Source organism: Vanellus vanellus (genome assembly GCF_965231255.1).
Source record: "Vanellus vanellus genome assembly, chromosome: 1".
Classification (NCBI taxonomy): Eukaryota; Metazoa; Chordata; class Aves; order Charadriiformes; family Charadriidae; genus Vanellus; species Vanellus vanellus.
In genome coordinates, this window is record NC_138905.1 from 56,416,180 (window position 1) to 56,437,947 (window position 21,768).

General features: G+C 44.3%; 1 protein-coding gene across 1 annotated transcript; it reads right to left on the reverse strand.

Annotated features, from left to right (window-relative positions):
* Positions 1-640: 640 nt before the first annotated feature.
* Positions 641-21,737, reverse strand: ACO2 (aconitase 2). The gene is made up of 18 exons (XM_082493376.1): positions 21,700-21,737; positions 16,697-16,839; positions 15,360-15,618; positions 12,967-13,059; positions 10,852-11,010; positions 10,305-10,455; positions 8,915-9,019; positions 8,563-8,654; positions 8,174-8,279; positions 6,923-7,080; positions 5,786-5,859; positions 4,985-5,096; positions 4,678-4,800; positions 4,331-4,486; positions 2,991-3,182; positions 2,047-2,179; positions 1,609-1,730; positions 641-1,142 (listed from the first exon to the last, which is right to left on the reverse strand). Exons 1-18 carry the CDS (start codon positions 21,733-21,735, stop codon positions 999-1,001), a joined length of 2,358 nt encoding a protein of 785 aa, XP_082349502.1. The 5' UTR covers positions 21,736-21,737; the 3' UTR covers positions 641-998.
* Between the last annotated feature and the right edge of the window lie 31 nt (positions 21,738-21,768).

Here is a 21,768-nt window from a genome sequence, read left to right on the forward strand (position 1 = left end):
CTAGATGTGGTGGAAACAAACCAGTTGTGAAACACCCCCAGCTGTTTGTAGAGGTGGAAATTTGGGTGAAGCAAGTTAGAGCCTCAACAGCCAGAGAGGCTTCCACAGCACCTGTTCTGGGGTAGTGCCTTAGGGGGAGAAAACACTCCAGGTACCTCCAAGTAGCTGTTGCCCTCAAGTGCCTTTTACAGAGTCAGAGCTCCCAGGAGTGTAGCAAGGTGGTGGCTGCATCTAAGGAGATGCTCCTCAACATCAGTCTCCTGCTGCGGAGAAGGTAAGTGGTGCTTGAGGGAACTAGTTTACTGCACAACACTGGGAAAGCATGTAAATCACTTGCTCCTTAGAAGTTTGTCATTGTTGCAGTAGTGTCACTGTTGGGACATGTAGTTGGGAAGGCAGTGACAGTTGTGAGTACAGCCTGCACTAGGGCAATGTTAAGGGACAGACAGTGCGAGACAGCTGTGAAGGCTCTATTTTTACCATGTGTTTTTGCGGACAGCAATGATTTACAGAATAAGAACTAGGCAGGTACCATCTTGTGTCTCCAAGAAGTTCTTTCCCACCCTCCCAGCAACAGTGACAGGGGAAGCAGGGGCTGAAGAGCAGGATTATAAATATAACAACAACACAAGGCAGAAGAGATGGTCACATTCTTTATTTTCATTTTATGTCTTTAGCCATCAGTAAAGTGAATGGGCAGAAAACAACCAACTGAGCAGACAAACCCACCTTAGCCGGTTATTTCCAAATATAAATAACTGTGGGACAACCGAAATTGAGCCAAAATAGAAAAAAGGAGCTGGGGAATTTAAAAGACAAAAAGTAAGCCTAGCTGCACTCCCTTTTCATAGTGTCAGTGAAGAGGAAGTGCCATAACAAAAAGGAAGCTATGGTTAACATTTGATCAGACATTTATTCCAACAGTAGGCATGGAATTGCACTTTCATGAAAATGCCAAAGCTGAATCGAGTCCAGTGCGCTGGGGACATTGTGCGCACTTAGCTTGATTTCTGCTGCAGCTCCTTCATTCTGTTCAGGGCACTGCCAGCCTGGAACCACTCTATCTGCGACTCGTTGAAGGTGTGGTTCAGCATGATTGTTTCTTGGCTCCCATTGGGATGCTTGATGATGCATTTCAGAGGCTAAAGGAAGAAGACAGTTTTTATTTCCCCCCCTCTTCTCTTTCAAGGAAGCAAGTTAACTGAAGCTTCTCACAGGAAAATTACAAAATGTTTTTAAAGGGTTGAAAATGGAATATTATAGCTCAGGGCGGGTCTTAACATAGAAGATGCAGTTCCTTCCCTAAAGAGAACTCATGGTTAACAAGTCCAAGAATTCAGAACGTTGTACCTGGGATTCTTGAAACAATTCAGAATAATGCAATCTGGTTCCGACTTGCTCTCTAACCCCCCAGACCACTGGTCCAGTGTCTCATCTGGCCAGCAAGCCGCACTGCCCATGGGTACCTGCACAGCTTCAGGCCCCGAGCACACAGCTCCACGCTGTTCATGGTCAGTGACACATCTCTGCCACACCCTTCACCCCCCCATCCCGCCCCCCCCCCCCCACCCCCCCCACCCCGAGTGCAATGTCAAGAAATCCCGTTACCTTTCCAGGTGCGAAGTCTGCCAGCCCCACAATGCTTAGCTTGTCTACAGGATGAATCTTGTTGTAGTCCGCTGGATCAGCAAAAGTGAGAGGCAGTAGACCTTGCTTCTTCAGGTTGGTTTCTGTGGAGAACAAACCACCAAGCATGCTTATAACAACACATGGCAGGGGATCAGAATTGCCTTCTGGCTGCCCAGTGCTTCTCAGAGTAGTATATTCCAGCAACAATCACTATCTTTGTAGCAAAATCAGCATATCCACTGTTTGTGGCGTATCTAACTAGGTATGTAACAGGATTCCTCACAAGAGGGGCCATGGGATCTGTCAGCAGATAGGGTTCCTGTCCGTAGGTGTTGAGCCCCAGGGCAAGGTGAACATGGCGTCCACCCAAACCAAATACATCCTGTTTACACACATCACAGGGGAAGCACGACTCACCGTGGATCCTGGCAAAGCTCTTGGTGATGATGACCCTGCCCCCCAAGTGACGTGGCTCCAATGCAGCGTGCTCCCGGCTTGATCCCTCACCATAGTTTTCATCCCCAATAACTGCCCACTTGACACCCATTTTCTGTGACAAAAGAAAATTATTTACATCTCTTCAGTCACTCAAGTGAGGAATTAATAATAAATATTCATTCACACATCTAATTTCAGTGCTACACCACTGACATTGCTGTGCTATGACACCTTCTCCCAGAATGCTCCCTTTGGTTCTGAGGAAGAACAGAAATAAAGTGCTTCACAGCAGTTAGGCACTGCCATCCTTCATTAACGAGAGCTGAGGAGGATTGTCCTCAAGACCCAGAGCAAACCCTCACTGCCACCTTTCCCTTCCATGGTCCTATGCCAGAGCAGCATTCACAGCAGCCATGATCCCTGCCCTACTGGAAGCAATACAGGGAACTTTAACTTCTGTCTATTGGAAGAACCAATCTGAGATCACCATCAAGATGGCCAGAAGGTGAAAGGACATTTCTTGAGGTTCTAAGCCAAGTGTTAAAGAATGAAGGGGACAAGATCAGAATTTATTTAAACATTAGACTAGTCACAGATTAAACACTCCAAGAGGCGAGATTTAGTTGCAGTCTGATGACACTCGTGCCTTGCAAGGTGTGCAGTGTCTAGAGGAGTTCTTCCCCTTTCATCTATGATTTCTGGTCCCCTCTGGGTCACACAGTCCTCCTCCCTCTTCCCCATAGCCAGCAGGGAGAGAATCTCCTACAGGAGCTGCCATCAGAGCAAGTCCCAAGAAAAAGCCTCATCGCTGAGTGAATTCACAGCTGCTGTTACTTGAGAGCAGGAGGGCAAGATCCTCAGTCTTGGCACAGAGTGCCAAGTAAACATCCTCTTAAAATAGATGCGTCAGGGGAAAGTCTCACCTTGTAGTAACGGGCTGTGTCTGGGACTGGCCCAAACTCCTGAGTTAATGCATTCCTCACAGAGTTGGCTTTGCCATTTTCAATGTTGATGGCACCGATGAGCAGGTTGTTGGAGATATTGTCCAGATGGCCACGGAATTTGAGCCACGGTCCGGCTGCAGAAATATGGTCAGTGGTGCATTTCCCTTTTACCTAAAGGGTAGTAAAAGAGAAGAATGTCTTAGGATGGATGGGTGACTTGACCCTTCCTCAGCACTTTTTATTGTGAAGGATCCTCACATCTATTTTTAAAGGCACAAACCCAAGACAATTGCATCTGTTACAGAATCAAGACACTCTAAGGCAGAACACAGTGGTAATTCTGCATGTTTTGGGCAGGAAGAACATCCCCGTTCCAAGGGGAAATTACAAAAATAAGCTTAGCCATGACACCTCCTGCCATGCCCTCACTTCCCTCAGCACCAGGTTCTTCAGGTACAAAAAGCAATTAAGTCTTTCCTGCTACAGCTCAGCCTCCCTGCTGGGGGAGTTCAGCAAGATGCCAAGTGTTTCCTCTAAGCGTTCCATCTGCACATAAGCCTTCTCAGCTTGTAAGAACAGAATTCCCAACCAGACATAATGGCCTTCCAACAGGTAAGCCCCAGAGTGCTTGCAAAGGAATTATCTGTGTCAAAAACTCAGGCACAGCTCAGTATGGCCCTTAGGAATACCTGCAACTCTCTGCCACTGAGAATCAGCAATGTTCCTGAAGGTCAATTACTAAGGAATTGCATTGCAAAACACATCACTGTATTAACTGAAGTTTTCATCCTGTTAACTCATCCACAGGCAGTGAGGAGAAACCCATGTCTTCATTAAGAGACTGAAATGCAACATTTATTGTGAAGTAATTTCTCTTTCTATAAAATGGGAAGAGAACACACATACTGATGGATAAGTTCCTAATGATCTCATTTAAGACAAAATGCATCTTAGAACAGTGAGGTATTAGAAACGCTAATTAAAGAACCCATCCACCTTTCCGCTGCAGATTATAAATGGGAGAAATTCTGCAGCCTTCATGGTATGGGTAGGATTGTATTACATGGTATAACAAACTTCATTTTTCATGGTATTAGCTAACCACTAGCCCCAAGGAGAAAGGTCTCTTAGTTATAATAGAAGTCTCAGAAGGAAACATCTGGAAGGAAGATTCTTGCTTCACTTTCCATACCAATGTGGTTGCAGGGTAGGGAATCACAGATAGCTCAAAGGCACATCCAAAGCTTCTAGCAGTTGATGTGCAAACCCCTGTTCGAGCAGTCCTGTCATAGCCGGTGTTGCCCCGCTTTGCTCCTGACCTTGATGAGGATCAGCATGTCTTCTAGATCCTTGCCATCCCACTTATCGAAGGGCTCAAGAAGCTGAAGGCGCTGGCTGGTGGGGCTCACATCCACATGCTGCCCACTGCCATCCTTGGGAGGGTACTGATAAGTGTCCTGGCCTGGGTCAAACTCCTTCCAAAGAAGAAAGGAAAATCATCAGCCTCAGCCATCACCAACAGCACACGAAGAGAACAAGCCCATATAGGCAACCACACCCATTCTAGCTTTAACACTAAGGCCAGTGCATGAAAGTTCCCTTACTACATATAAAATACCACTAGTGACAGGCCTCCCCTCCCTCTGTCTCCAGACCCAGCAGTTACCAGCTTGGGCAGCTCATCTGCATCAGGTGCTTCTAGTTTAAACTTCTTCCCATCTGCTCCTGTCAGGTAATCTGTCTCAGGGTTAAATTTTAGAGTGCCAGCAATGGACAGGGCTGTGACAATCTGAAAGAAAAAATTACAGATTTAAAGGAATATTCTACCCCCTGCCTTCATTTGAAAGTCCCATGCCTAACAGTCTCAAAGCCAGCAGCCAAGCCACAAACCAAGCTACACCAGTCTCTTCTGCACTTGCAGAGGAACTAGCTCCCAAGACACCCTGAACAGCCCCCCTCTGGCTGTCTCTTACCTCCGGAGAGGTCACAAACGCATGAGTCTCTGGATTGGCATCATTGCGACCTGTGAAATTCCGGTTGTATGACGTAACTATTGTGTTTTTCTCTCCTTTCTTGATGTCCTTCCTGTGAAAGAAACAAACACGGTCCTCAAATCCAAAGGGAATATTGCTTCTAGATGTCTCACTGCTAAAATCCCCCAGCTTAGTTTTGGTAGCAATCGCTCTCTTTTGGAAACGTGAATCGGTGCCTGGACACGTTTTCCTCCCTTAAGCATGGACTCAAAACCAAGGGCAGTGCAAAACCAACCCAGACACTGGTTCCTGGAGTAGTTTTTATAGCTTATGTTGTGCACTGTTGAACTGTCTAAACAGTAATCAACTAAGTACATTGCCTTTGGACATCCCACCATTAGCGATGACAAAGCCACATGAGAATATGTCTCCCATCTCTTCTATTGGGAATTTTCCTCCCTGCCACTCCAATGCTTGAAGTTGGACCAATTCACTTTTCCTATTTTAAAAAGATCATACAAACTCTAGTCCACCCTCTCACAGATACATTTTTTGCCTACTGTCAGAAGGCTACAGGTGTGGCCATACTTGTGGCCATTTTGCCGCTTCATTCATCTAAAGGCTCAATATAAATCTTTCATTTCTTTTCCTCCAGTGCATATCAGACAGCTATGGCCAACGTTTTTTTAAGCGTTTATTTTTAATTCCCAGTGTGTTATATTTACAATCAAATTTGGCTTCACGGAGCACTTTAGGAGCTAAAAGATACAAAGCTAGAGTGAGGTCTGTCTTTCACTTTACCTGTCCCACTGGCCAATGCATGGCCCACAAGCGTTGGCAAGAACCAGCCCTCCAACATCTCGCAGGATTTGCGCCTAGGGGCAGAGAACAACTTTGTTACTAGTAGAAAGTCTGGAATACATTTTTGGGGTTGCTCTTTCAGGGGAAGAGGACACCTGCCTTCTAACATAAAGTACCAAGCCTGAGAAAATTCCCCTCCTAGTTTCACTTGCAAGTTTTGAGGCACTTTTATAAATACATGGGATTTGATCCCAGTAAAGCTGTAAGTTAACACTGGAGAAGAGCACAAGATGACTTGCCACAATGTTCCCATTCTCTACCTACTTCAAACTGAGCAATCCAGCTAGTTGCAGATATTTGACTGAAGGGCAGTGTCTGGTCTGATTTAATATCCTACACGTTTCCTGTCTGTGCAAGGAGAGAATTGGTGAAAAGTGCAGGCAAGTGTGTGTGTCTACTCAGTCCGTTCAGCAAACAATTCAATTAAGAGGGCAGCTGGTAAGGAAAGATATGACTGCAGACTTGACTGGAGGAGGCATTAAACACTGGCTGCACATATCCACATGCCACACTGTGACAGCATCTAACATTTACTAAATCTTAGGACTAATTAAAACATAATTTTCTGCACAGAAAAGGGGAGAAAGTAGGTGATGGTTCCTCTACAGAAACACTCCTTTTAAATCAAATATGTTTTGCTGTAAGTTTAGTCTAAAATGGGAACCACCTTCCAACAAAGGGCTTGCTCACATCCTAAACTGTTCTTAAAGGAGAAAACTGGATTACAGGTGGGTGCTAGCCCTTCAGCAGCCATGGTCATCCACAGAATCCCAGGAGCATGAGGCATCCCTTGCTATACATGTTGTTATCTCTTCAGGGCCCCAGTTCCTGATAACTGTCTCAGCTCTGTCCGGTTCCAATTCTATTCTTATACACCCAGGTAGTAAAGATATCAGGTCAAAACACTGTCAAGGTGACAGCAGGACCCGCAGGCTAGTTACTACATCAGTAATTGCATCTCTAGTGGTAAGTGAAGACAAACTTTCAGAGGTTTTCATTAGTTACCTCCAGACTCCTAAGTACTGTCTGGAAGAGAGTTTAACACAGTTTGGAAGTGTAAAGAGCAGCCGTACTCACATAACCGTCTCTTTCAATGGTGGCACGGATCTGCTCTGAGCCTGGTGTGATTGTGAACTTAGATTTGCACTTCAATCCATGCGCTAGTGCCTGTTTTGCCACTGCTGCAGAACGTCCCATGTCCTCATAGCTGGAGTTGGTGCAGCTGCCAATCAAGCCTGTGGTGTTTGACAGAAACAGGGAGGTGGTTACTGCAGCCCTGGTTCTAGGAAATTTCTCCCTGACCCATCTCTCAGTAGAAGAAACAAGGGACAACCACCTTTTCTGTTGACAAGGAATCTGAAACAGTTTTAGGAACTAATACTGCCAAACGTCCCAGCAACACACTGTGGTCACAAGCAATCCCTCATCCAGCTATGGAGGTTGCACAGTCAGAACACACTACCTGGTCACTAGTCTGGTTATTGTTTTACAAGAGCCATGTGTCACCTACTTGCACTTTGGTTAAGCAAATTACCTCAGAGGTATTGTTCCACAAAGACAGAAAAGGCTTCAAATCAAGATGGCAAGAAACGGAGGAAATGATGAAAAGAAAGTATCCTTTGTTACAGTACAAAGACCACATGAGGACGTACTGTATCATCCTGACAGCATTCTGGTGCTAACCAGCAAAAAATAAATTCTCTTTCAATTACAGCTGCTCTTGATTACTATTTGTAACACCATTGAATGATACATTTCCCACCTGGGATGTGGCCTTTACAATGTATTTGCATTCTTTTCATTCCCTGCAATAAGCAACACTTGAGAAGCGAGCCAACAGGTTACCATCCCACAAATGAGTATATAAATATCCAAGCCTGCTCTGTAGGAAAGCAAGTACTAACTTTACTATACCCTGAGAGCTCAACAGCCAACAGCTAGGATGACTGACACTCATGCTCCTGACAGATCTTTGCAACACACAAATCCATGCAACAGACTTTTAACAAAGGTGCTCTTCAACAGGTAATGTTCCTGTCAACCCAATCATTCAAAAGTTTCCAAGAAGGAAAAAAAAACTTGTCCGCCTCTTGAGATTAGAAACCCTCCAACTATCCCAGATATCATCCCACACACCTGGCCCAGGCAGTCACTACTCTGCGCAGCAAATTCATATGGCCATGAACAGATGACACTGCAGCAAAGTCAAAGGACATACAGCAGTAATTAAAGGATTAGATCCCAAGCTATGTGACCAACCGCTTATTCCAAGACAGCAACATTTATGCCACAAAGATGATGACAGAGGAAAGAGAAAATGATACCCACCAACTCTGATATCAACAGGCCAGCCCTCCTTTTCTGCCACAGCACCAATATCTGACACAGGGTGCGCCAGGTCTGGTGTGAAAGGTCCATTGATATGCGGTTTCAGCTTTAAGAAACAGTGACAAAGTCAGAAATTACAGTAGCCAAGAAAACCCCCAAAACATAGCAGCAAATAGATTCCTTTCATAGCTCTATCTGGAAGCTGTTTAAATAGGATTCTCCTACATGAACACCAGAGCAGGAGCGGTCAGTGAAGCAGACCTGAGTGTTTTTCATATGTTCTAGCACAGCACCAGGGGTGTTGCATCAACCTCCCAGCTTGGTTCTCACTGACACAAAGCGGAGTCACATCACAACATCCAAGATGGCAAGCAGGAAGGAAGCCTTACCTCACTAAGGTTGATTTCTATCACCTGGTCATACTGACAACCAGAATCCGGTACCAAGTGTTGTTGGAATTCATCCGCCAGTGCAGCTATGTCTGGAATAAGAAAGGAGGGAGATCTGAAAAGTGCAGCAAATATGAGGAAAAGAAAAAGCTTGGAATAGCTGAACACAGGGGGTCCACCATATACTTCCCCAGCCACTTCATCTATAGACTACCTGCTTGTATCAGATGACCTGTGGGACCATGCAAGGTCAGAAGCCACATCAGACACCACTGTAAGAAGATGCCGCTCCCAGAATACACCTTCACTTGAACCCACGCTCTTACCCACTTCAACCCCTAAACCCTCTTACCAGCTCGCCCAGTCTTGCCCAAGTATTTCTTCATCCGTGCGTTGTAAGGGAAGACCGATGTGGTAGCTCCGATTTCAGCCCCCATGTTACAGATTGTTGCCATTCCTAGAGAAGGTGTGGGAGAAGAGACCATAGGGTGAATGAGAAAGTCCAAGCGCATCCAATTCTCCAAAAGTGGAAAAGACATGGAAAAGACAGCAAAGCCACAGAAACCAAATTCCACAGCAGAGAGGACACACTGACTACGTAATGGCTGGCTCAGCCCTTAACTTTTCTGATCAATACAGTGCCTGCAACCAGACTTTTCTGCAAGGAAGGAGCTGAAAGCTACACTGATTCTTGCAGATACTGGAAGGGATGACAGGGAACCCCCTGTCTGCACTGAGCACCAAATATATTTACAGCAGTGAGCAGCGGCTCTGCTACCTGCAGTGAGTGTCCTGTCCCTCCCTACTATTTCATTTATCTTTACTGGAAAAGCCAGAAAATTGTGAGAAATTTAATGGGTTGAATAAAAAGCTTTCAGTGATGGAACACAATAAAAAAAACCCACATTTGCTCATGGCTCTGTGATCACCCATGCCTTTCAAGGACACAGCAATGAAGTTGTAGAAGCTGCTGGTTTACATTTAATGAACTAGAAGCAGATATCACAGGTCAAGTTCCTCTGATTTCACAGAAGAATAATCTCAAATTGCTCTCAGTTTTTAAAAGCAAATATTCCCAGTTGTAGCCAAGCCATGCAAATGGAGAGGAGAAGTCCAGCTTGAAGGCTGTACTTCAAGCCAAAGGAAGGGACACTTCTCATAATTTGGTCCTAACTAGCACCATTACAGACAACTGCAATTTTTGCTTGTTCAAATTCAGCACCCAAGTGCCACAATTAGCTACTGTAAGACTGCATGTTACAGACTGCTGCTTTCTGGTCTCCCCTCTGCCCTGCTTTTCTAAAAGGTTTTTCTTTAGCAGCTGTCACACATGTACCCCCTTCAACCTGTTTCTCTCCTCTATCCACAGCCTATTTTAGGCTGAAATGAAAATGTCATCCTTTATCTCTGACATCTCCACCCTCTAAGCATACACCGGAATACCTCCACCCTTACTCTTATCTTGATGCACCATCTTACAGGATTCTTCACAATTAACCACTCAGCGTTCTCAAAGTCACAAGAAGATTTAATGGAGAGAGGTCACTTTTTCACCAAGAGGGAGTGCTATCTTGTTACACCACTTTCACCCACTATCCCAGTTTGCTGTGTAGTAATCGCCTGGCCAGGCTAAGGGAGAACATTTAGTACTTCTTGCCTGATTCCCTTCCCAGCTTCTACAGACAACTCAACACTCAGCTCCAACAGCAATCTGCTCAGATAAGAGATCTGCGTTGTCTTACCAGTGCAAGAGATTGAATCCACACCAGGCCCGTGGTATTCGATGATGGCACCTGTCCCACCCTTGACAGTGAGGATGCCAGCCACTTTTAGGATCACATCTTTAGGAGAACTCCAGCCTGAAAGCTTGCCAGTCAGTTTTACACCAATAACCTGAGCAACATTAATGGGAAAAAAAAAAAAAATTAATACTGACACCACTTCCTTTCAGCAGTGAAAACAATTCCTTGGATTTTTTCTTAAGAATCTGGGTGGTCACAATACCAAAAAGGAGAAAATCCTGAAGCATCAGAACATGTGCACAAGGGCTGAAACCACTGACAGGGCCAACTGAAGGGAGGTCATTCCCCACCTATCACTCTCAGTCCCCGAATAAAAAGGCTGGAAATGGAAACTCAGAACTACCAATGAATCATAGACCAGCTGTTTGAGCCAGTGTGTGATTACAAACAAGACTGTAATGGTATATAGTGCCTGAAAAATCAATGTTTCTTATACATCTTGTATCTCGCCCTTCACATAGAAGATAAGTATTTGTTCTGCTCCTACCTTTGGGCATTTGAGCTCCCAAGGGATTCCTGCCATGACATCTACGGCATCAGCTCCACCCACACCAATGCAGATTCCTCCCAAGCCACCTCCGTTGGGGGTGTGTGAATCTGTACCAATCAGCATAACCCCAGGGTAGGAGTAGTTCTCCAGAATGATCTGAAAACAAAAATGGATTGTTTGCTTGCTGGTTTGGTGGGAAAGAAGGGGGAAAGACAGCAAGAAAGAAAACAAGAATTTAGATCAGTTTGTATTTGCAGATTTCAGTAGCAAGAAAATAATTGAATTTGGTTTGGATTGGAAATTCACTTCTGAAATTTACTTCTCCCCTTGTGGAGAATGTAATAACAGAATGAGATACCAAGTCTAAGTCCCAGGATCCTTGCTTATACCAGGACAGTCAGAAAACTTAGAAAGTTGTCTCAATTTTTTCACTGGAAGACTCCTTCCTTCCAATTTAGACTTTTGCTAAGGTGCCACCTTTGTTAGGGCTCAAGAGTCTGTTCCTCAGTCTCCGCACACTTAATCAACTGCTGAGCAAGTCAGTTCACCTATCCAATGCTAGCAAGACCTTTCATAGTCTTTATTGTCCTGTCACAGTAGAATACAAACAGGCTCCTCCAATCCATGCTGCCAGCTAAAAATTACTCCCATAGAAGAATCCCTCACAAATACACCAAGAGGCTGCCCTTCCCTTATTGCTACTATTGATTCCACATAAGACTCTTCAACTATTAACAAATCCATGAAACAGTTATTTAATGAAAAATGATGAGTTTTCTACAGTAGCAACACAGTTGAGAACTCAAGCTAATGAACTTTTCACTGCATATGTGCCATATCAACATTATGGACAGCCCTTCTGGGAAGCACAGAACTCACAGCACATGCATCACAGAACAGCTTGGACAGAACTAAGGTGGCCCTTTATTGACAAGACCAAGGCTTTGCTTCTAGCACTTTCAGCTTTATTTGCTTTTAGCTCACATAAATGTACTTGTGTGAGAAAGGTCACTTTGCCAGAGCTGGACTCTGAAGCTATACAACATGACCAATTTTCTCCAGTCAGAGAAACTCAGCCACAAGAAAGCTGGTAACCACGGCATGGAGCTATGTTGCCACATGACAGATGTTACGAGTGGTTTCAGAGCAGAAATGACCTGAGGTGTTCCCATAACCTTTTGGAGAGTTCACCCGTTCTATTCCCTTTCTCTGTTGCGTCACACCAAGCTAAGGTAACCTTAGTAACTCATTTTGTAGCTAAGAAAACATAGCAGGGAGCTCTTGACTGTACCTAGTCACAAGTTCCCTGCTGACAGGATGCTTACCAGTCACCCATTCTCCTCTCCGCTCCTTTTGCTCCCACTTCAATTTTTACTGCCTGCGACTCAGAGGAACAATGAAAAATGTCTGCTGGACCCACAAAGCAAATCAACCAAGAGCAAGTTCGGGAAATCCTGCCAGAGGTGCTGGTTTTAAAAACCAAAAGGCCTCATTAAATGGTAAGTTGTCTTGGGAAAGTCATATTTGTTTAAGATGCAAGTGCTATAACAAGAGAATCTCAGACTTGGAAACTGTTGGAAACTGTTTTGCATTTTATTCAAATTCACAGAGCAACTTGTTATGTGTGGCCATTCTTGAGTACTTAAAGCAAGCTGCTCTGTTTGGTGTCTTCATATATGCTCCTGGGTTTTTTACGGAACCAAATGCATACAAAATAAACCTAAAAAAAAGTATGTTCCCAAAACTGCTTTCCTTACCATCAAAAGCAATTCACATTAGCCCATGGCATCACCTTACTGTCCCAATCGTACCAAGAAGAGCCAGCCCACAAGCAGTTAAGATATTTCAAGCTTCTGTGATTCACATGGCATGCTGTTGGCACTACCTAATCACGCATCAGGTTACAGTTTGTCCAAAATAACCTTTAAGAAAAAACACTGTTGTCAAGATAACAGAGAGAGCAAGTAAGAAACCTCACCCGCCTCAAGGAAAGCAAGTTGTTTCCCTAAGCTGGTGACATTCTCTACGGGTTTGCACTTGAGCTCTCTCTTCACCATAAGGTAAAAGAGCCACTGCATGTTCAAAGATTGCAAACACATACACACACTTTACCTGGTGAATGATTCCTGACCCAGGTTTCCAGAATCCTACTCCGTACTTGGCACCAGCTGTTGCTAGAAAGTTGTACACCTCCTGGTTTATGTCCTGTTCACACGGGGAAATGCATAGCATAAGTAACACATTTTGTTCTTCCATACATCAAGAGCTCATTCAAACACATTCCCTTCCCTCCCATGCCTGTCCAGTTTACTCCACAATTTTGTAACAGCTAGAGGGAGGTGCACACCACTCTCAAAACCAAAAGGGACTGTTTGCCAGTCAGTTGTAACAGGCCATTTAATTTCATCCAACTTGTAGCTCTACCAAAGCATCTTTTTTATTTTCCAATTCCAAACAGCACAAGGGAAATAGCACAATTAAAGGAAAACCCTGCCAATAAAGCATTTAAAATGCTCTGCTCATTTCTTGTATTCTCAGGTGTTTGGGTTTTTTTTTAACCTGTTTCCCTCTCTTCTTCTAGCCCCTCCTTCCTTCTCTACCAGCTGTTCCTTTTGCTTTACAGATGCTTTGCAAGCATTTCAAATCCCCTAGATAAGCATTTTGGCTTTATTTTTACAGATTAAGAAATGGAACTGGAAGTTACTTGCTGCCAGAGGAGCTGGTGGGTGTCATTTCTCAATCTACGAAGTCCCCTGTTTAAGACTCACACAATGCTGCCTTTCTTGCTGCATTATCACTGCTATTGGTGTAGGTCACACCGTGAAAATTGCTTGTAAGAATAACCACGGTTGCCAAGGAAGCATAACACTATTATGTCCTGATAGTTGTTGGCAAAGGAATGGCAAAGTAGATAAGATAAGCGCTAGGAGGAGAGAGTTTCTTTAAACTGTTCTCATGCAGCTACGCTTCAGAATAAAGAGAAAGGGGAAAACAGAGATAATGGAAGAATTGTCTCAGCACACATTTGCTGAAGTTTCCCATGAGGCAGCAGCAGTTCTTTAAGCCTCATTTTCCACTGGGAGTCGGGTCACTTCACTCTGTTTGTGCATCCTTCCCCCAGTAAAGCATGCTGATGTGCCAGGAGCAGATCCAAACCACTCTCTGGCCTGCCAGCATTCATTGTGTGCCAACTGGCAGGAGCAGAAGCAGAACCCAGTCAGAAGAAGGCAGGACCTTTACTTGCTCTGCTCAGAGCGGATGGCAAAGGAGGCACTCTGCTCAGCTCAGGGCTGCAGCAGAATATAATTACACTACAGAAAACAAATGCAGGAATAGAGGAAAGGGGAAAAACAGGAGGTGAAGGGAAGAACAGAAACCATCTTATTTAGTAGTCCCAAATTCTTAATTCTACAACTTGGGCACAACTTAGGACTGAGATAACCAGACCAAGAACTCCCCAAATTCACTCCTGAGTAGTATAAGTTGCTTTACTGTGGCCTGAAAGAGGAAGCCACAGATGCAGTTACTTCAACATCAGGAGTTTCTGAGAACAGATATAGACTGAAATCTTAAAAAGCAGCCGACACCCCCCCACAACCCTCCCAACCTGTTTACTGTGTGAAAATTTTGGTATCAACATCTAAGGCACAATTTCTCCTGGCTCTGACAGTGGACTTTGGCTAGGTCCACTTGGAGTAACAAGATTTCCCCCACCTCCCTGCTACGCTAAGAGCATGTTCTTCCTTGGCAGATGCATTGTGGTATGTAGGACAGAGGTGAATGTGTCTATATTTAACAGAAGCCCCTACAGAGGAATACGCAGTAAAACAGTGAGCGGGAAATTTTAAAAAGGCAGTGAATCAGCAGTTAGACAAACACCACATTGAAATTCCCAAATAAAAAATTACATCCTCCATGCTTCTATACACATTCATACCTAGCCTTGCTCACCCTGAAAGCTGCATATGCTTCAGTTAGTGTTCCTCAGCCAATCGCTAGCAAATGGTTTGGGAAATGAAAGTAGTTATTCACTCCCCCCCCTTCCTCCCAGCCCAGGCTACACCAGCACAATGCAGACACAAGTTAAGAAAGCTTTTCACACTGCCATATTGCAGCATAAAGAACATAAGTCTCTAGAGTAACCCATCTTGCTTTTTTCCCCCCCTTTGAAATAGATTTTTTTCTCTTCCCAAAATATCTTATCACTCTCCAGAACACGCATATGATCTGGGCTTCCATCATTAACTATTAAGACTAGCTTTTCCTAAACTCGTGGTCCTTTAAACCATGTAATGGATGAATCTCAGTTGAAAAACTCTGAAAGATCCATTTACTGTTTCTTTGCTGCATCTGACCTGTCTACAGAGCTGACCACCACAGGCAATCTGTTACTATATCCAATTCATGGCTGTCTTTCTGGGGGTGGGGGGTAATAAAAAAAATCTCTTCCTTCGACTGGAAAGAGACTTTCAAACAGACAGAAATTAAGTCTCTGCAACAGTGACCTTGGCTCTTCGAAGATCCTTTTCACCACCTGACTGGGCTTCGATGAGGTGATCACAGTGGATGGTGGAAGGCACAGCCACTTTTGGCAGCCCACTGCTGATGAACTGTAGCATTGCCATCTGAGCAGTGGCATCCTGCATTGCCACGCGATCTGGCCGTAAGCGCAGATAGGTCTTGCCTCGCTCAATCTCCTGTTTTGCTGGGTCATCCAGGTGTCCATATACAATCTTCTCAGACAAGGTCAGGGGACGGTCAAGCCTGGGGAGAAGAATTTTAGTATCTGCATCTTGTGTACTTCAACATTTGCCCTTTTAAGCATGTAACAGAACGCTTCCCTATACCACTCAGGCTGTTAAGACCTATTAACACACAGAAACCTGCATGGTCTTCTTACAGCACTAAAATACCAACTGGCAGCTGGCTAAAACAAGGGCTCAGGCCAGAAAGTTCAAAAGTATATGGATCGATGTCACTTTATAATTTTTTATAATCTTCCTACACAGTAAAAGAAACATTGAGTCTGCTCATTTCTTGACTCGTAACTTAGGACGGCAAATGTGGAGGCGAGACAGAGATCAGACTCAATTCACAAATACCAGATCCCACAGCAAGCAAGTACAGCTAAGCGGAGTTTCATGACCTCAGACCTTTCATCTTGCAGCTGTATCAGTTGAGGAACCTATTTATGTCAGTGTTGAGATCTTCTGAGAAATAACTAAGTAGACACAATGACTTGAAATGAGAGCTACCGCATTTAACAAAGGATGCAAAGACTGAAGGACATGCCATACAAACCACTGCTGAGGTAAATGGAGCAGGAATGACAACTTAGCAGCCACACAAGCCTCTATCAGCAGATTAAGGTCACTACGTTTACACGTGCTATGAATTCCTAGCCCTCCTTTCTGTGCCTAACGCCTACAGTGGAACACAGGAGAACATTCACTGTCTTAACACAGCGCAGAGGAGCATTAGCCTATAATGACCACTGCCCACATGCTGCTTCCCCAGAAAGGAGCATGGGCCAATATGAAAGCTCCTCAAAGACGGCATTAAACAAAGAGGACAGAGCCCTTTTCCAGCACCTCCTCTGCACTGGCCTGGTTCTCTGCATGTTCCAGTGCTTCACTGTAAACTTCAGCCCTTCCCACAGTGCCCCACCACTCCGTGGAGACACTACAACTCATATTTCACTACATTTGCAACTGCCACTGCTCAAAGCTCCTCTCCCTAGTAAATATTCCCTATGCCAGGGCGCCATGACATTTTCTTCCTCCTCTCACGTCACTGCAGAGCTAAATTCTGCACATTGACCCCTCACCTCCTCCACTCTTACCTCTTACGGACAATGTTGATGTTCTTCTCCAGCTTTTCATAATTTATGTGTTCATTAGGCTCAAAGTGGCTCATGGCCACCTTGGCCCGCTGGCACAGGACAGGAGCAACATGGTAGCGTCGTATCCCACTATTCAAGGCATGCTGGAAAAAGCAGAGTATTAACACTGGGAACCTTGCAGAGAGAATTCCTATAACATATCAATAAACCAACCGCTTTTCAATTGTTAGTCCTGGGTTTTTACAAGCTGAGAAATAGAAAAATTGCAAAGGTTTTTAAAGGCACCCAATGAACATTTGATCATACAATACTGTGTATTATGTTAAACAGTGAGACACCAGGTTACCCAGAGCTACCAGGGTAGCATTTACCAAATTATTTTACATTTCAATTTATAGCATCAGATGCCTTACACTTTCAGTGAGAAATCTGCTTTCAGGCAATGATGAAATAATTCTTAAGCAAACACCAGTTTGCTATACTCCTGACATATTACAGCTATGGTGGAGAAGAACCTATGCAGTTTCCAAAGCAAGCTAACCCTAGCTTTGTATTTGCTCACTGGTATTGAGTTTATAGTGAAGGACTGGCAGGTGACACAGCATGGGACTGAGTAGATACCCATCTGTTCCACCATCACGTAGTAAGTTCCCTATACAGGGTCCTTGCATACCATTAAAAAACTTATATTTTCACATAAGGTAAGCTGTGTTTCAATGGTAGCTAGAGTGACTTCAATGTACATGCCTGGTCTATGATAGAACACAGAGCAGGAGAGAGGCAAGTTGTGGAACAAACGCGAGCTTCGCCAACGTGGCTGTGCAGCTCCACATGCCATTTATCTTCCCTCTCAGAGGCATCTTCACCTTTCCCCTAAGAACAACCTTGCACTTGCCCCACAGGTGAGTTAACAGCAGGACAGATCAACTATACTGCGGGCTGAACACATCAGCAGAAAATGCTATTACAAAAAAAAAAAAAAACAACAAAAAACAAACCACCAAACAAATTTTGTTTGGCAGCCTCCATAGGGAAACAGTTGCCTGGAATAAGGGAGAAGAACAGGCTATGGTGAGGCACCTTTACAGCACCTGACCTAGAAAAGGCAGGTCAGTGCCCAGGTTAAAGGGCTTTCATGCAGCTTTGAAAACTGAGTCAGAGGGCAGCCTCCATAAAAACTTCCAAGGATTTGGCATATGCATTTCCTACACCCTTTGAAAGTCTCAGTCATTGGCACTAGAAGTCTGGAAACAGACTGAAGACGAGTTCAGAGTTCTTTTTGCTCCAGTATTACACTTTAATCTTAATCTTGTTCTTTCTATTCATCCTCTAGTGTTACAAGGTTTTGATAAATACAGGTTAATAAACATAGCAGTACTGCACTAAATATAATTTTGTATGTATGACTGTAAATCAGCAAATATTCCTTGCACAGAACACAATCACAGTACCAGCCACTGGTTTTGTGCTATCAAAAATGCTGGTCAATTCTTTAGATCCATTCAAGCATTTTTTACTTTTTACTTGGGAACAGGTTTCGCCAGTTTTCTTGTTACCAGCATTGAAAACATTAGCCGAAATAATCACGATCAATGAGATGACATCATTAATTTTTATCCAAATCTCTTGTTTTATTGTCCTTTTGATAGCATTTGTTAGTATCTTACACAAAAAAAAGTTTGGGAAATCTAAGCAACACCATAATAACCAGCACACTAGCAATAAGGGTGTAGTTTGCTTTTTTACCGAACAATCCTAAGCTATTAGATATACAGCTTTCAGTAGGAGCAATACAGACCTACAGCAGCTGCGCACCGTTGTCATTAAAAAAAAAATCTGAAGTAAGTGAACATGGCGGTAGAAGAGAGGGCATTGCTCCTCTAGGAGTGCAAATGAAATCCAGTCATCAAATTTCACTGTGCTGCACTTTAGTTTAGAACTTCCAGAAGGTACCACAGGTGTCAGAGGTGAGACTTTTCCTTCCTCCACCGGCAAAAAAAAAAACCAACCACAAACCAAACCAAACACCACCCAGCTTTTCATTGTTTAACAAACATAAGCTGCTCTTTACCAAGTAGCCAAGTAATTTCTGTGTTTGGTCTGCCTATTTTTTTTTTTTCTCCTCACAAGGTATCCATTATCTTGTGAAAGTCTCCAACTGCTGGAGTGGCTGGAAAAAACACTGAGTGATTTCATCAATGTTCATGGAAAAATCATCTCTTCCCCAGATCAGGAAAGGTATTTTGGTTTAATACAGTATTTCCTTCTTTCCCCAAAAAAATCTAATCCTGCAACACAACCGATTAATGGAGTTCTTCCTTGTCACCCAGTAAACTGAAAGCTAAATAGCACCATAATTCAGAGTACAGAAGAACAGATTTGCAAATTCAAGTAATGGCAGAGGCTTCATAGCATTCTAGTCTTGCCTGGGACCAAAGCTGATTATGATAAAAATCTGAAGCAGGGCCCTCCAAAGAGAGGCGCAAAGAAACTTTTCAGATAAAATCTTTTCAGTTTGAACATACATTTCTACCATCTTTCTACCTTATGAAATGGCACAATGAAATGTATTTTTTTTTCAAATACGATATAAATATTCAAATGATAATCACAGAAGTAGCAATACAAAGTAGTTGACTCCTGCTTGACCACACCTTCAGGCTACTAGAAGTTGGAAAGGAAAGAAATGAGCATGTCTGAGGTAAAAGATCCTGTCTGGACACAGAGAGAAGTCTGGAAAACTGAAGGTCTGGTTCTGAGATGGCCAGTAAGACTGGGGAAAAACAATCACCAAGGCCAATCAGTTTCAGAAGACTAAAGAATCATTTTTGTCTAATAAGACTTTTAGAAGGCACCTTTCCTCATCCCTACAGATCTAAGAGCACTGGCCAAGTTTCCAACGCTCACCACGATTCAGCCTAAAAAAAGCAGTGTGGTATAATCAAATTGTAAATGCAGTCTAATTTTCTAGGCCCACCTCCAAAGAGCAACCAAAATTAGTGTTCTGAAGATCAGTTTAGCTCTAGGCAACACTGCATTTTGCCAGCACACACAAAGCTTCCCATGTGCAATTTCAGCTCTTACCTCCACGGTCTTCAATAAAACCCTGATACTTCAGATGGTTTAGAGTTTTACAGTACTACTCTTTCAGTCAATCGTTAGCAAACATGGCTCAAGAAATGGGATGCTACTAAAAGCATCTCTCAGAGAGGCCTGAAAAAGAACTTGACCCTTTGAGGCTAATGGAAGAATTGTACTTTAAACAGGACAGCCAGCCCAAACCAGCCTAATTCCAATTCATTTCCCACAGAGGTAGGCTTCCTCCACAGTTCAAATTCCAAAACAGTTCTAGGACAGGAAATGAGTAGAAGCAATGTTGATAACATATGCCATGCTCAATGCTGGCACCATCACACCAACTGGCAAGGTGATCCATGTATTGTTAATATCTAGGCTGCTACACATGCAAAAAAAAAAAAAAAAAATCGCCTCCTAAAGAGATCACCTAGAAGCATATTTGATTACCATCACAAATCTAGTCCTTCACAGGGGAAAAAAAAACAAGTACCTTGAGCCTGATAATAGAAGACAGCCTCCCAGAATACTAAATTCCCTGTATTCACTATGCTAGAACCACCTGTTTCACATTATACAATATTAATTTTAGCAAATGACTGCTTTTTCTCATGTGATGTCACACCACAAAATGAGAATCAATTCATTAACCTAAAAGAACTTGCCTTCATTTTATGAGTAGTCATTTCTGTTCAAAGTACAAATTCAAAAACTATTTAACAATTAAAAAGGAATATACCAAGCTAATTAAAACAGTGCTATTCTGTAACTTTTGCTTAATTAAAAAAAGCTATGCCTGACTAAAACACCTACCTCTAAAGTAAAGAAGTGATATAAAACACAAATTAAGCTTCACAAAGTACTTTCAGAATCCTAGAAGCCGTGTTCTTATTTCAGCTCCCTAAGAAAAGGGCCAAGGTCACAAATGGCAAACTGAGAAGTTAAATTGCCTGACTTCATCACATGCTTTATTAAAGGGAGCACAGCCTTCTTTATACCTGTTAGCAGCCCTAAAAAAAGGAAAATTGCATCCTGCTATTTGCCTTCCAGGCTTTAAAAAAATCATTAAATCTTTACTATTGAGTACACATTAAACACAATTATGTCTCAAGTAAGAGAATCTCTGTGGTGAGTTCACATTACAGGCAGATATGATTTTTAGAGGTCACAACAGGCAAGACTGTGAGAATCGCTACCACTACCTTGGAAAGAAAAGGCGGTTTATGCGCCTGTCCAGACTCTTTTTCGCTCTTCCTAGATCCCATTTATACTATAGACTTTGGCATCTGTTCCACCCAAGGGGCCCGGTTTTTATTAAAAGCAGGACTTTTGAAACAAAGTCACCAAAAGATAGAGAGCCTTTACACTCAGTTGCACAACGAGGAGTCACCTTGTGCTGCTGTAGCTGATAAGAGGAAGAAACAGAAGCCGAGAGGAAGAGACAAGCACGCCCCCGGGAAAGGCTTTTTATTTCGCCGTTAAGGCCCATGCCCTCAGCCTCACCGCCCCGTCGGGCGCCCCGCCGGACCCGGGGTTTGACAGCGACCCCGGCCCGCCCAGGCAGGGTCCGGCCAGGACGGGGGAGGCGGCGGGGCCAGGCCGCGTCCCCACCGCCCCGTTCACCTTGCCCTCACCTTGAGGGACAGCCGGGCCCGGCGGCGGGAGCCGCTCTGCCCCGGGGCTCGGGAAGCGGCCGCGCTGCCGCCGCCGCGGCCTCCCCACCATCGCCATGGAAACGGGGCGCTGGGCCGCGCCGGGGACACGTTGACCTACACGCGGAGGCGGGGACAGGCGGGGACGGCCCGGCCCGGCCCGGCCCGGCGATTGCGCGCGCGCGCCCGCCCGCCCGGCGGGTAACGGTCCTCGCCCCGCCGCGGCTCCCGCCCGCCGCCACCAGCACCATCAACGCCCACCACTGCCCCGCTCACCCGCAGCCGAGCCGCCAGGACGCAGTACGGCGCCATTTTGTTCACTGACAAAGATGAAGTCGCGCCCCG